Below are 14,486 nucleotides of genomic sequence, written 5' to 3'. Positions count from 1 at the left end.
CGTTTGTGAGGGTTTTGTCCAGTGAGTTGAGGGTGAGCCTGATTTAGAAGCAGTAAGGTGTGTGTCCTTGCCTCTCTTCAGGGTTTTGCTGTGGCCATGTGACAGCAGCGCTGTCACTCTGGCCCCTTTGGCTCCTGCTGTGAGAGCAGCTTCAGAGCAGCTGGAGCTTTTTCTCCCTCTGAGATCCTTTTCCAGTTTCTTCAAGAAGGTGCTGCAGCTGACAAGTAAGAGTTTTCTATTTTAAAGGAACCACAAAAGTTTCAGGAGAGGGAAAGGAGGAATCGATTCTGCCCGCTGAGGAAATTAGTCAAGAAGCACTTCTTTTAAGGCAGAATTACTCCAATATATAAGGCTTGGAGTTAAAATTAATGTCAGGGTAGTTCTTATACATAAAAAAACATGTCTGTTTTGGCTGATAACGCTTTGCTGTTATCTCCTCTCACCCATTTTGAGCTTGGTGATAACTCCAAATAAACTTCCTTCTGTCTGTGTAACGTGGTATGATGTGGCCCCACTTATACTCTTGGCCTTTAAAGAAATATTTAAGGTAAAGGTAAGTAAGTGCCTCATATTCAGTTTAATGTAAATGTAGGTTTGTTTATTCAGTATTCTAACAGCTAAATTACTCTTTCTGTGGGTAATTCATGCTTTCAGTGTCTGGAACAATATTTAAGTGCCAGCAAATTGCTTTAATTTGAGGTGCAATCTGCTAAACTCGGCAGTGAATTGGTGTTTTCTGGGGCATGGCTTTCACAGGGCAGTGGAGTGTGATTGTTAATACCAAAGTATACAATTTTCAGCGTGTCCAAACAGTCAGTGGTAGCAGTTTCCATTGAGGAGTCACTGGAAGTAAAATGTAATTAGTTCTGTTTTACTGAGCAAAGTGGTTTCTAACCCAGCAGCTGAGGAGGAGAGATCCCGAATCCACAGCTGGCTCTGGGATCTGGCTGTGTTTTCAGACTCTGCTGTGAAGATGAGTGTGCAGAGGTGGAAGTCTTGTCTGACAGTGACAGCCAGCACTTCGTGGAGCTGCTTCCTCACATAGTTTCCATGCAGGATCAGCTTGTGGAGTATCACAATTATAGTACTGATCTGCATTGATTTATTTGTTAAGGAGGGTAGAACTATGGAAGGTAGAGGAACATGGTGTTTTCCCAGGGTAGTGATGCACAATCATAAATTCTCCTTGGTGAACAAACTTCCAGCACATCTACAAGTATCTGTAACTCGAGCCATGGCTTAAGCAGAGCTTTTTGAACAGGTCAGTGTGTAACACTCCTTGTGCTCCTACTTAACTGCAAGGGAAAGAACAGAGAGTTTTATGTCTGTATATAAGTTACCATCCTGACAGTTCCAGGAAAAAAATATTTCAATATTACAGTTAATCCTTGGAGAAACTACAGTTGATTCTTGAATAGAGTTGAGCACAATGAGATGGAAGAGCAGATGCAGGAGGTGATGTTTAAGGTGTATCTGTGAAGGTGGGTGCCTGCAGCTCGTGGCCTGAGCACACTGGGAGGGGTCTGTGCACTGTGTAAAACTCGGTGTCCATTGTCATGTGTGGAGGAGTTTGTCTGTCCAAATCTGAGCTATTGGGTTTTGACTTTGTATTTTCTTCACTGGACTTTTTTAAGACAGGCTGCCAAGGGGCTTAAGCCTCACTGGGGCTTTCTGAAGTGGAAATGGTGAAGTTTTTTGCTCCAGGGTTAGAAATAACAAGCGCCAGGTCGCAGCTTCTTGAATGTTCTTCCCCATCCCTGGAAGTGTCCAAAGCCAGGTTGGAGCAACCTGGTCTAGTGAGAGGTGTCCCTGCTCATGGCAGTGGCTGGGATGAGATGGGCTTTAAGGTCCCTCTCACCCCAAACCATTCTGTGATTCAATGATTCTGTATTCTGGGTTTAAATACAAATAAAACACTGGGCACTCAGCTCTGGAGTGGGGCTGCTCTCACAGTAACCCTTCAGCTGGTAAGCCCTGAGTTGAAATGGCTCCATGCTCACCTTCCTTTGGGAAAGGCTTTTTTCCCATCCAAAGGTAGAAAAGGCATTTTGTTCCCAAGTATTTCCACTGGCTGCAATGGCCAAGTGTTCTTCACTGATAAGGCTCCACTTTCCTGACAGGTGATATTGTCCTGAGGACCTGCAGGGTCTTGAGAGAACAGAGTTATTTGGAAGTGGGTGACTGGCAGCAGTGTTTAAAAATTGAAGAGCAATGATTCCAGGAGATGAGTAAATCCATTTCAGGGTTTTTTTTGCATATCCATGAAGCTCCCTTGTGATATGTCCTGACAGAAGAGTTGTGTTGGTAACTGTTGCTGAAAGGATACAGTGACTTCTCTGCAAACCTGACATTTAAAACTTTCCCAGTTTGTAAGACTATTTTCCTCTGGTTTTGTGAACAAACAGACCATGCTTAAATTCTCATGAGCAGTCACAGGAGCATATTACTCTCCAGTGTGATGAATTAATAAATTCTACAATGTATTCAACATTTTATTCATCAGCCTCTCATCTCCCTTAAGATTCATTTTAAGGAATCATTCCTTAAATGATTCCTCCATCATTTAAGTAATTGTCCAAGAAGCTTCCCTAGGAATTTGATAACAGTTTACCTGCTGCATTTAAAATACACTTATACATTGATAGATGGTTTTATTTTTTAAGAAAAGAGTGAAAAGTCTGTATTGTGGTGACATTAATAGAGCCTTTCTGAGTTGCATTCAAATATAAACTGCTCTGTGTTAAGAGCTCTCAGTGAATGGGTTACATGATATTTAAGAACTTCAGAAGGCTCTGGACCCCTTGAAGCCATTCTCAGTGCATGTTGCATGATTTTAAACGTCCACCAGTTCTCTGGAGTGGATTAAGATGGAGCAGATGATCACAGAATGATTTTGTCCAAGGGCTGTTTGGTGCCTGACTGTGCCCTTACCATAACCCAGGGAGGTACCACAGTGAGTTCAGGTGAGTTCCTTACAGCAGAAAGCACCAAAGTCATGATAAATCAGAAGGGGCACATTTTAAGGCTGGATTTTCTGTGTTATTCTGCTTGAACAGTCATCAAACTCATCAAAGTAGGACCAGTTGTTCCCATGACTTTTCTTGCACAGCAGCCTCATTTTATGGCTCTCTAAATTTTGAAGCAATAATTTTGGATCTCAGTTCATGGCTTATAATAAATAATAACTACCCATATTAGTCTGGTTGAAGTTTTTGTACGGGAGGAAGAGGAGGAGAAATGATTCTGATGTGGACAAAGGAAACTCTGTCATGGTTGGGTGTCCTTAGGACCAGTGCAGTGATTGAGGGGATCTGGAGGGGATGTGAGGTGGGTGAAGTGGTGATAGACAGTGACCACAGAGCCTGAGAGGTGATGGAAACCTTGGACATTTCCTTTGGGTTCACTCAGAGCACTGTGCTGGGGCAGGGAGGTTTGGAGTATTGAATTTATAGGTCCTTTATAATACAAACTGCTCCAGCTGTATGGATCTCTTTGAGAGGACAGAATTTTAAATTGCCACTCAGAGTCTAGTTTGGAGCAGGTAGAAGTGGGTGTTTCAGTGTGTATCTGCTCCTTGCTGTTCAGGATCTGTTCCCCAGGTGGGAATGGTAGGGGACCTTTCATGGAAGGGACTTGGTGGAGCTTTGTGGTCCATGACTTTCCCTGAAGTAGCATCACCTGTATAAAACAGCTCCTTCTGGACTTGTCTAATCTGTTCTTAAACTTCTGTAGTGGTTCTGGAGACTATTGAAGAGCTTATTTGAGTGCACTGGTAGCTCTCTGAGTATTTTATATGTAATCAGTGTTTGTCTTGTTGCAAATCAGGCCAGTGAGCACAGAAACAGTTGATTAACATTTTCTTTATTATGACTAATAATGCAGAGGGAGGCTGGTTTCAAGCTTCACATGTCTCATCCCTATTTTTACAATACTGTGTAAAATGAGTACTTAAACTTTTTGTTACTAACCATGTTTTCAAAACCTCTTTCCACTGCTGTCCTCTGACCTCTTTGTGTATGTTCTTTGTGAACTGTCACACCTTGAATGGACACATAAATCCAGATCAGTTTGACTCCTGTACCATTCCTTGCAGTTTGGGGTTGTGTGGAAAACAACACTAAATTATCTTTCCTGGTGGGTGCCAGTGAGAGTGGCAGTGAGTGCCTGGCATTGTGCTCCATGGCCCTTACTCTGGAATTTGTGCCACCCACTTTTCCAATTGATTATTATTTCTTCAGCTGCTGGTCTTTTTAAAAAATCAGGCTAATGAATTTTTATTTGCCCAGGGTTTTTTGTGGGGGTGGAAAAAGAAATGTGGGGGTTCACGTTCTCTGTTTCATCTGCAGCTGAGGGTTGGCACTACAGGTACAATTCCTAAGGTATTATACAAAATGCTTAGTAACTGTTGGAGTTGACAGACAAGTATTTCTCTCTGCAGGAACAAAAATGTCTTCCAGTTATTGGCTAATAAATATGAATGGAGAAAAGTCTTTCACTGTTGATGTTTTCTGTTGGCCTTAAAGACCTTTTCCTGGAGTCAGGAGCTTTTCCCTCAGTGCCACTTCTGTCCCATGGACTGGGGGGTGTGTCTTGTCTTCACAATCTGTATTTTACCACCTCCTGTGTCTTCTAAATGGCTCCTCCAATGGACACTCCTCTTGTTGGGTGGTTTCCCTTGCCTTGCCCAAGCATGGAGTGTATTCCTGCTGTGTCAGAGCCCTTGGATGTGTCACTGGGAATGGGCCATGGAGAGAAAAGCTGGAGCATTGGTGGCACTTCCACTGCTGGGGATTTGTGTCTCCAGGCCCTTTGTAAGTGCTGGGACCAGTTGTGTTTTCTGGTGTTGTTTCTGCTGGCAAACTCTCCTTATTCCCTTGGCTGCTGTGGCCTCTCCACAGCCCAGGGATGTGTGTGGGCACTGCCAGGAGGGAGCAGAGGGCTCAACCCACTCCAGGGAAATATTTCAGCTCTGGCCATTTCTTCACACTATGGAATTTTATTGGAACCTGCCCCTTACTCTTGTTTGATCCTGGCTTTGTAAAGTGTATACACAGAAAGGTATCTGGATGATGTTACTTTATGATTAAATAAAACCTAAATATAAATAAAACATGCAAATTGCTTTGACTCTTTAAATTAGGCCTGGAACTTCTAATTCTGGAGGTACAGATAATGCTTATTGTGCCTGGACACTTTTTGGACTGTTCTTGGTCCTTTTACTTGTGTTTTGCACCACAAATTAATCATTTTTTTTAAGGCATGGACTCCAAATGAATTTGTCTATCACAGAAGATATTCCCAGTGGATGACTTTCAACCCAAACCATCGATTCCTTCATGTTTAAAGATCTGTTTTACTAAAATACTATTTGAAAACTGGCCTCCACCTCTAAGAGTATCTTTGGTTAGTATTGGGACTTTCTTGGCAAACTGACTTTCAGACATTTTCAGTGATTATGAACAAAGTAGTGCATGATCATCTTTTTGGTGAGTAGTGTCTGCTGTTCCCTATCTTTAGACAACACCGTGTCAGGTTGGGGGTAGGGGGAACTGTTAATAGATCAGCTGCAAGGGAACTGAACTAAATACCAGCATGTTGTAACCTGGATTCTAATTTGGTGTGTTTGGGCTGTATCTTTGAAAAAAAGACATTCCAGTTTCCTGTTGATGGTGTGTGTTGTCTGATTATCTTATTACCTGTGAGGTGAATAAACTCTGCACCGCTGTGTTTCCATTGCCTCGTTCAAATAAAGCCTCCTGTGAAACTGCAACTTTTCTCTTCTTATTATTCCATATTTTAGATTATTATGCAGTGAAGTAGCTTTTATACAAAAGCAGTGCTGGGGGGAAGATTTGGCACTGATGGGGGACCCCGGTGTGGGCGAGGAGTTGGTGCTTGGCTGCAGGTGAGGCCGAGAGCTCCGAAAAGAAGGAATACCAGGAATAGCAGCAGGTGCACCTCCTTGGAATCAGTTCTGCCTCCGTGGCCCTTTCACCAAGATTCACCCTGAACCCAGGATTTCCTTGAACCTTTTCCTGAGGATGTACACAGCCCTGTGATCTGTGACAGTTTGGTAACTCCTCCGTGAAGTGCTGCCGGCCCCAGGAGCAGGGGGAGGACAACAAAAACTGTACAAATGCTCCTGTGAACTGCCTGGACCCTCCTGGACTGGCAACAGAAAGCTCCAGCTTGGCAACAGACACCTGGATTTGTGTCTGTAGGAAGATGGAAGAGCTGTTTAGTCTTCTGTGGTGTCTCCACTTCCCTGCTTGCTTCTGTCAAACTGCTTTGATGCTACAGGTGGGACAATGATGCCAAAGTACCTTCTTTGAAACCAGCAACATGTGGAGTATTTATAGATATTTTGAGTAAGTAAGTTGAAGTATGGTGGCAAATACTTTCTCTCCAAGCCAGTGTGTTGTGATCCCTGTGAGCTCTGTTTCACCTGACCCACAGTGGAGTCAGGTTATTGATTATTTAACCTGTGATTTTGGGAGGACGATGGTGTTACACTTTGGTTTTAGCAGAGTGTCAGTGATGGGGGACTCTGGGCTTAGCAGACCAAGTTTAAATAACCTTTAAAAACTTGTAAAGGTGCTGATGTGACCCAGGTGGATGATGATACTGTATCAAAAGATGCCTTTTAGCCTTGTTATGTGAACTTTGTGATGCAAAAGTGCCTTTCTACCAGAACACAGTGGGCAGGGAACTGCATTAGCAGTTTCACTGCAAGTTTTTTGTGATTGTGCACCAATGTTTTCATGTTACACAGAAATAGCTGCTCCTTCTACTCCAGGCCTAACTAAGTGTCTCAGCAATGCCATCTTTGCTAACTCAGATCTGGTCTAGTTGTGCATGCAGAGATCTTTAGAAACATCCCTGTAAAATATATAAAAAAACCCAAACAAACAAAAAAACCAACCAAAACTTAAAATTGCTTTATCCAAATGACTGCAGTAGGAGGTTTGTGTAACATTTGTTTCTCGGGCAGCAGTGGAGGGAGTGCAGGTTGTGCTGTGTCCAGGCAGTCCTGGGGAAGGCAGGGAGGTGTTACATGGGTGTTCCTGTTGTGTTTGGGATCTGGACTGGTCTGGAGGTGAAGGAAGAGAATCAAAACGTGACATGGAGTGTGCTGGTCCAACAGAAAACACATCCCAGCACGTGGAAATGGGGATGCAGCTCGTGTGGATGCTGAGCTTGCTGCTGTTTTCAGATCTCCCTGGGAAGGTGTCACTGGAATTGGAGGTGGGAGGGAGCAGCTGTACCTCAAAATTCCCAACCCCCCCCCTTAAACTGCTGTGTAACATTTCCCCTGAAGTTAGTTACTGAATTGGTCCTGGTTTATAAATGCTAAAATAGGATTAAAATGGCAGTTAAGAAAAGGAAATTAAGCTGTTTGATCTTTTCCAGAGAGTTCAGAAACCCCTGCTTTTGTCTGAGGCTGGAGTAAAAACATTTAGTGCTTAACTTGGAAAAGATCTTGGATAGGAGCAGTAAAGCTCCAGAGTGTGGCTGAATGGCTGGATGACTTAAGGAGCCTTGCATGGAATAAATAAGATTTGTTTTCTGTGGCTGTCATTAGGGTTGGCTGGAAGGGATTATCACAGATGACTCAAAGCAGATGTTCTGCAGTAAACTTTCGAGTGAATTGGTCTGTGTCAGTCAGTGCTCCCAGCACGGGAACAGCTCGGGATCCTTTGGAACACTCTGCAAATTATTCTGAGCTGGTTCCTGAAAGCTCCCAAATGCAGGTCCTGGGGTTGCTTCATGGCACTTGTTGTTTTGGGGGGTGCTAAGGGCTGCAGTGCAAGTAGACAAAGGCAAGTAGAAACTGAAATGCAAGTTCTTGAGGCGCTGAGTGGTGCAGTTACGCTCCTGACCTGTGTCTGGAGAGCCAGGCTGCCAAAATTCCCTGTCCCACTCTGCTCTGTGGGACTTTGTGGTGTATCCAATAAGCATCTTTAATAGCCCTTTGTATTAATAAATCAACATTTCTGGTGCTGCTCAAAGTAGGAAGGTCCTGGTAGGTTTTGTAGAGTCAGTCTCATGTTGGTTATGTGACATATATGAATTTTATTAAGCCAGTGACAGATGGTTTAAGGTAAAGATGCTGGTATGCAATATTGCTGTTATCCCAACAGGTGTCTTCTCATGGAATGGGTGACACTTGAAGTGTTTTGGGAGGTCATCTTGTTTCCATTGCTGTTTAACTGTACCCCAAGAAACTTCATAGTCTGTGTTATTTTAAAATAGGCAATTTGATTTTCATTATAAACTTCTCTTTATGGCAGCTTCATTGAAACATTCCAAGAAAACTACTGGGGAAGGGGGAAGAAGTTGTTGAACCTGCCTGAACGTTGTATTTATTTATTTTTAAAGAAACAAGGGAAAAAAGGGGAAATGAGGGGAGCCTCTTGCTGGAAGTGTGAGCTGTTGGGAGCCTTCGTGCTCTGAATTGGTGACAAATGTGTGAGGAATCCCAAACGGGTGGTTTGTGTTTTAGCAGGAGTTGAGTGGTGTAAAGCCACTTTCACTGTCCTTAATTGGCACCACATGTCCCCAGAAGAGGGAGGGAAGTCCCAGTCTGTCAGTCCTGGTGCAGACCCGGGCCCTGGGAGGTGATTCACCATTTGGGGGATCCATTCGTGTGTGTTTGGGTGTGTTGAACAAAGGCAAAGCTGTTACTGGAAATTCCCTGACCAGTTTTCATCTTTCTGTAGGTGTGTGCACACACAACATCCCTTTCCCCTTCCTGATAGGCTGACAATCCTTTTTTTGGCCATCAGTTTGTCATTTAGATGATGAATATTTGGGGATTACCAGTAACTGCAAAAATCATTGTACCAGTTACTGGTGTATGCAATGCAGAGCCTTCTGCACCCTGGTAGTTCAGAGTCTAAAATCTGTGTTGGGAAGGAGAGTATCGTGTTTTACAAGTTTAAAAATGTGTCTGGAAAGTCCCAGAATTGAGCATTAACTATTCTAGGGGCTCTGGTGTTAGAAACTGAAAAAAAACCCCAACCCTGGTATTATATATTAGTTAAACTGTGGTGCTAAACTGTGCTTCCTGAGCACTGAGGGCAGGGCAAGGATCCAAACATGGATGAAAGTCAATGCACTGAAGTGAAACAGTGAAAACTAAAATATGTCAGAATAGGTGCTATTGCTGCTCTATAGGTTAAGCAGAGTTTTAGCAGACCTGATCTCTTGATAGGGCTGTAAATATCTGCAGAGACAACATAGTTCAGTGAGGAAAGAACCAGGACAAATTAATTAATCTTTGGCCTGCAGTTGGTTTCACGGCCTGTAAGAGTTAGAATCATTCAAAGCCTGTGTAGACTTTTAAACATAAGTTTGATAAATACATCAGAAAATCAGGGCAGGTGTTTCATCACTGCCAGGTTTATCCAGCATTAAACAGTTCTGCTGGGATGGCAGAACATGGTCTATGCCCAAGATTTTCTGAAAGAGACTTCAGCTCCTGATTCTTCTGTTGTATCTTAAGGGAAGGGTAGAACTGACTTGGAAAAGCCAATTCTTACAAAGTTTGGTCTTTTTAAACTGAAGAATCCTGCAGGGGAGTGTGGCTGGGGGGGGCAGAGCTGCTGGTGATGCTTCTGCTCAGGCTTCAGGGTGATGTGGGGTCCCTGCAGAGGTTCTTGCTGAGAGGTTTTTCTCACGTGCACTTCATGTCCAGTTGAGTCACAAATGCAATTAAGCAATAAATGAGACTGTGATTCAAGTTTTCCTGTGCTTATCTTTTAAATCTGCCTCCAAAGGTGAATTAGAAATTCCAGGTTTCAGTGCTTGTAACATCAGGTAATGGAAATTAGGGATCTCTGTGTAGGATCATAAACTCGTTCAGCTTGGAAAAGCTCTCTAAGATTACAGAGTTCACCCCTAAACCATGTCCCTAAAACGTGGATCTGGGGTTCCTTGTGGAAATTATTAAAATGATTAAATCACGGGTGTGCTGGGGATGTTCAGACTGTGGGAGCTGTGTTTGTGTGCAGCTCACTCGTGGGGCCGAAATGCTGCAGTGCAGCCCACGAGAAAACCCGAGGCTCACTTTTTAAATGTGATTTTTGGGGGTTTGTGCAGTTCCTCCCCCCCGTGTTCCCCCCAGCACAGGGGTCCCGGGGGTGTTGGAGCGACCGGAGGAGCCGCGGCCGGTCCGGACAATGGTCTGGGGACACCTGCTGGGCACAGCCCCGGCCCCAGGAGCCTCTGGAGACTCTTGGTGTGCAGCCAGAGGAAGCAGCAATATCGTGAATAAAACTGTACAATGCTGACTTCTGTAAATCTGAAGCGGTGCCTAAAAAAAAATCCAGATTTCCCACTGGAGTGGCTGCTGCTCTTGGTCCACCGGGCACTTGTTCCCCGTTAGGACAATTAATTGATGCTTTGCCCAGGGGTCTCAGAACTTTGCTGCTAAGTCACAGCTGTTTAATTGCAAATGTTTCCCTGAGTTTTACATAAGAGTGTGTTTGTTACAGCTCCTGCAGCTTCCAACTAGGTCAGTAAAGTGTCCTTGTCCCTATTTCTTGAACAATCAGCTCCCCAAAGCCAGACAGTCTGATAGCAGTTTGTGATTAAGGCTCCCAGCAATTATAAAGTGGAAGGTCTTAAATTACATTTGATAACTAAGACCTGTACATGAAACATGAAGTGACTTTGTGTTCCTTGTTGCAGATCCATAACATGGTGGCAGTGCTGGAAGTGATCTCCAGCCTGGAGAAATATCCCATTACCAAAGAGGCACTTGAGGTATGTCACGCTCTGAACATGATTTTTGTGTGTATAAAAGGACTTTCTCTGCCTTTCTAATTTCCATTGGAGCTTTTCTGGAAACAATAGATGGATTGCAAAGGATTCACAATTAAGATATTATTTTGTCCCTCTCGTGCTGCTTCCGACATCTCACTGAACACAGGGATCCTTTCTGGGCCAGATCAGTATTCTGGGCAGCACAGTTCCTGTTTGTGCAGGGCACTACATTAATCATCACTTGCCACTGATGAATTTGGGTGCCTTCAGCAATATGACTCTGCAGTTTTGGTCACCTTCGTAGATGTTTGGTGACCAAGCACCAGAAACCTGAAATAGGAATGTAGTTGCTGTGTGTCTTTAAAATCAATCTTAAATTCATTTAAGCAGGTTTCAATACCTGATCTTTTTGGTAAGAGCAGGTGTGGGAGAGCTGCAGTCTCACTGGCCACTCGTAGAAACAGCCCAAAGAAGTTTTATGGCTGATTTATATTTTTTTTTCACCCTTTGTATTAAAATTAGCGGTGTTTTTGCTTTTAACTGTTGCTTAATTACAACTCCACCTGTTATTTCAACATATGTATCCCAACAGGTTGCATATTTCTCTCACAGGTTGGTCTGTGTTCTCCTTTGAAGTCCTTTTCTTAAGTAATCTGACTTGTGGAACAATTCTTTGCTTTCAAATGTGCTTTGGGAACAATCAAACACTTCCTTCCGCTCACAAAACCACTTTGGGACGCCCCAGGAATTTGTTTAAATGGCTCTTCCATGTGTTTCCAAGATACTGGGGAGTGAAGGGAGAGGAGAGGTGGAGGAGGAAGGTAGGACATGTCACACCTAGCAGTCAAATGGACATTTTTATTGTTAATTGTTACTGTAACAGGCAAAGACCCTGGAATTCTTTTCTCTTGGCGCCTTCTGCAGATCTCAGACTTTCACTGTGGTAAACACACACCTTTTGGGTGCTGCATCTGAACTCACACCTGTATTCTCAATGTTCTTTCTCATTAAAGAATTCCTTTCTGATGTTCTTCCCAGCTCAGGGAATAAAGACTTGAAACCCACAGCTGGTTTCATGTTGAGTGGCCGAGCGCTGGACTCATCCCTTCCGAAAAGATTAATTCAACACTTAAATCTTTAGTGTTTTTAACCAGGTATTTCTCAGGGTGAGCAAAAGCAGAAACGTTCCTTTAAGAGTTTTTCTTGGGATGATGATACCTGTTTGTAAAACAACTTGTCTGTCTTTGTAGGAAACAAGGCTCGGGAGGCTCATCAATGAGGTGAGGAAGAAGACATCCAATGAGGAACTTGCCAAACGTGCCAAGAAATTGTTGCGGAATTGGCAGAAGTTGATAGAACCCGTGACCCAGAACGACCCAGTGCCAAGAGGGCTCCCCAATCCACCTGGATCAGCGAATGGAGGTGCTCACAACTGCAAACCAGAGACACAACTTCCTGCTGTGGCCGGAGCGAAGCCCATCAGCGAGCTGAAAAGCAGGAATGACATACAGAAACTGAATTCTCCCAAAGCAGAGAAACTGGGAAACCGGAAAAGGAAAGGCGATCACAGGGATGGGCAGCAGGGCCCTCCTCCCCCAAAAGTCTCCAAAGCTAGTCATGAAGTATTACAAAACTCTTCACCCCCTCCAACAAACGGAATTGGAGGTAGTCCTGAAAATTTTCCCAGTCCTGTAGACGTAAATCTACACGCGGGGCCCGAGAGCAGCAGGACAGAACTCAGTGAAAACGATAAACACAATAAGATCCCAGTAAATGCTGTAAAACCTCACACCAGTTCTCCAGGACTTGTAAAACCCTCAAGCACTTCCTCGTTACTAAAGACTGCAGTGCTTCAGCAGCATGATAAATCAGAAGAGACCACGGGCCCTCACCAGCCCAAGAGCCCTCGCTGCTCCTCCTTTAGCCCCAGGAATGTCAGGCAGGATACTTTTGCTCGGCAGCACAGCACGTACTCACCAAAGGATTCGATGCCCAGTCCATCTCAGAGGTCTCAGTTCTTAGACACTGCACAGGTGCCATCGCCACCACCATCCCTGATGCAACCACCCACACCTCCACTGCCAGCCAAGAGACTGGAGCTCCCCCAGCCCTCGGCCGCCGAGGTCCCGCAGCACTGGCAGGAGCAGCAGGTCCCTCCCGAGGGACACAGGCACCCAGCGGGGACCCTCCACACATCTCCTACCTGCAAGGCTGGCACCCACCCCGGGGAGTCGCTCCTGCCACACGTGGGCTTCCCACAGGACACTTCCAAAATGGACAGTGACGATGCTGCTTCAGGGTCTGACAGTAAAAAGAAGAAAAGGTACCGACCCAGAGACTACACAGTCAACTTGGATGGGCACGTGACAGAAGGGGGTGTGAAACCTGTGAGGTTAAAAGAGAGAAAACTCACTTTTGATCCCATGACAGGACAGATAAAACCTTTAACACCGAAAGATCCTTTGCAGGTAGAAATCCCTGCACTTACTGAACAGCACAGGACAGAAACGGAAAAGCAGGAGCAAAAACCCAACCTGCAAAGCCCTTTTGAACAAACGAACTGGAAAGAGTTATCCAGAAATGAAATCATTCAGTCATATTTAAACAGACAGAGTAGCTTGCTGTCCTCATCAGGAGTACAGACTCCAGGAGCTCACTACTTCATGTCTGAGTATTTAAAGCAGGAGGAAAGCACTAGAAAAGAGGCTAGAAAGACTCACGTTCTAGCTCCTAACAGCAAACCTACAGACTTGCCTGGGGTCACCAGGGAGGTCACGAGCGATGACCTCGACAGGATACGTGACCACAACTGGCCGGGCGTGAACGGTTGTTATGACACACAGGGTAACTGGTATGATTGGACACAGTGCATATCCTTAGATCCACACGGGGATGATGGGAGGTTGAACATCCTGCCTTACGTCTGCCTAGACTGAGAGCAGGTTTTTGCTAAAACCCTGCTTTTTTTTTTTTTAACACCTGCAGTTGGCAAAAACTGGCAGACACGATGCCACTTCCAGCTGGAGAGAGCCTCCTGTCCTGGACAAACAGGCCCCACGAGCAGAGGGGGGGAGGGAGCTGGGCCTTTCCAGCTCGTTCCTTTAAAATTCTCCTTTTGTGAAATGCTGCTACCAGTTTACTAACAATTGCAAAGGAAGGCATACGAAGGTTGATCAGTGAGTTCAAAACTCTATAGCCAGCCAGCTATAAAAAGTGTTAGTTCCCCCAAGAAGTGAAGAGGATTTCCAGCACTTTCTGAATGCCGGAATCTTAGTACAGGCAGGTACAGAGAAAATTGTGGAAGTTACCTTAACAAAATATGCATCTATTTATTTGACTTGATTTGGTTTTTTTTTTATTATTTGGCAGTGAGATATTCGAGAGACAATGTGCAAAAACTGTAGTTTTATTTCTATCACATCTCTGAACATGATTGCGTTGGTCTGAAGTCATGTGGTAAACGGAGATTGGGTTTTAAACAGCAGGTGTTGCACTGCAGGCTGGGCCTCCAGCTTCAGCTCAACATTCCATAGGCATCCACATCCTTTAGTCTGGTTTCAGTTTAAATCCAGTCTCTGAGAAATGCTGCAAAAACTAGATGTTTAACGATATTTTTTGATCCCACCACCACCAGCCAAATATTTTTCCTCCTTTTCCCTTCCTGCAAACTTCTAGGTAAAAAAAAAAAAAAAAAAAAAAAAAAAAAAAAAAAAAAAAAA

General features: G+C 44.2%; 1 protein-coding gene across 3 annotated transcripts; it reads left to right on the top strand.

The window, feature by feature from the left end:
- The first annotated feature begins 534 nt into the window (after nt 1-534).
- On the top strand, nt 535-14,471 carry MED26 (mediator complex subunit 26). 3 transcript variants are annotated; one of them, XM_027666574.1, is made up of 3 exons: nt 535-553; nt 10,693-10,767; nt 12,018-14,471. In XM_027666574.1, the coding sequence occupies exons 2-3, from the start codon at nt 10,702-10,704 to the stop codon at nt 13,701-13,703; spliced, it is 1,752 nt and encodes a 583-aa protein (XP_027522375.1). In that variant the 5' UTR covers nt 535-553; nt 10,693-10,701; the 3' UTR covers nt 13,704-14,471. The 3 variants fall into 3 exon arrangements, with proteins under 3 accessions (XP_027522375.1, XP_027522374.1, XP_027522373.1); XM_027666573.1 differs by lacking the exon at nt 535-553 and adding an exon at nt 5,975-6,368; XM_027666572.1 differs by lacking the exon at nt 535-553 and having other exon boundaries at nt 10,642-10,767.
- The last annotated feature ends 15 nt before the right edge of the window (nt 14,472-14,486 follow it).

The sequence above is a fragment of the Corapipo altera genome, unplaced genomic scaffold (assembly GCF_003945725.1).
Source record: "Corapipo altera isolate COAL_440 unplaced genomic scaffold, ASM394572v1 193, whole genome shotgun sequence".
NCBI classification, from domain to species: domain Eukaryota; kingdom Metazoa; phylum Chordata; class Aves; order Passeriformes; family Pipridae; genus Corapipo; species Corapipo altera.
This window is presented reverse-complemented; position numbering and strand designations above follow the sequence as displayed.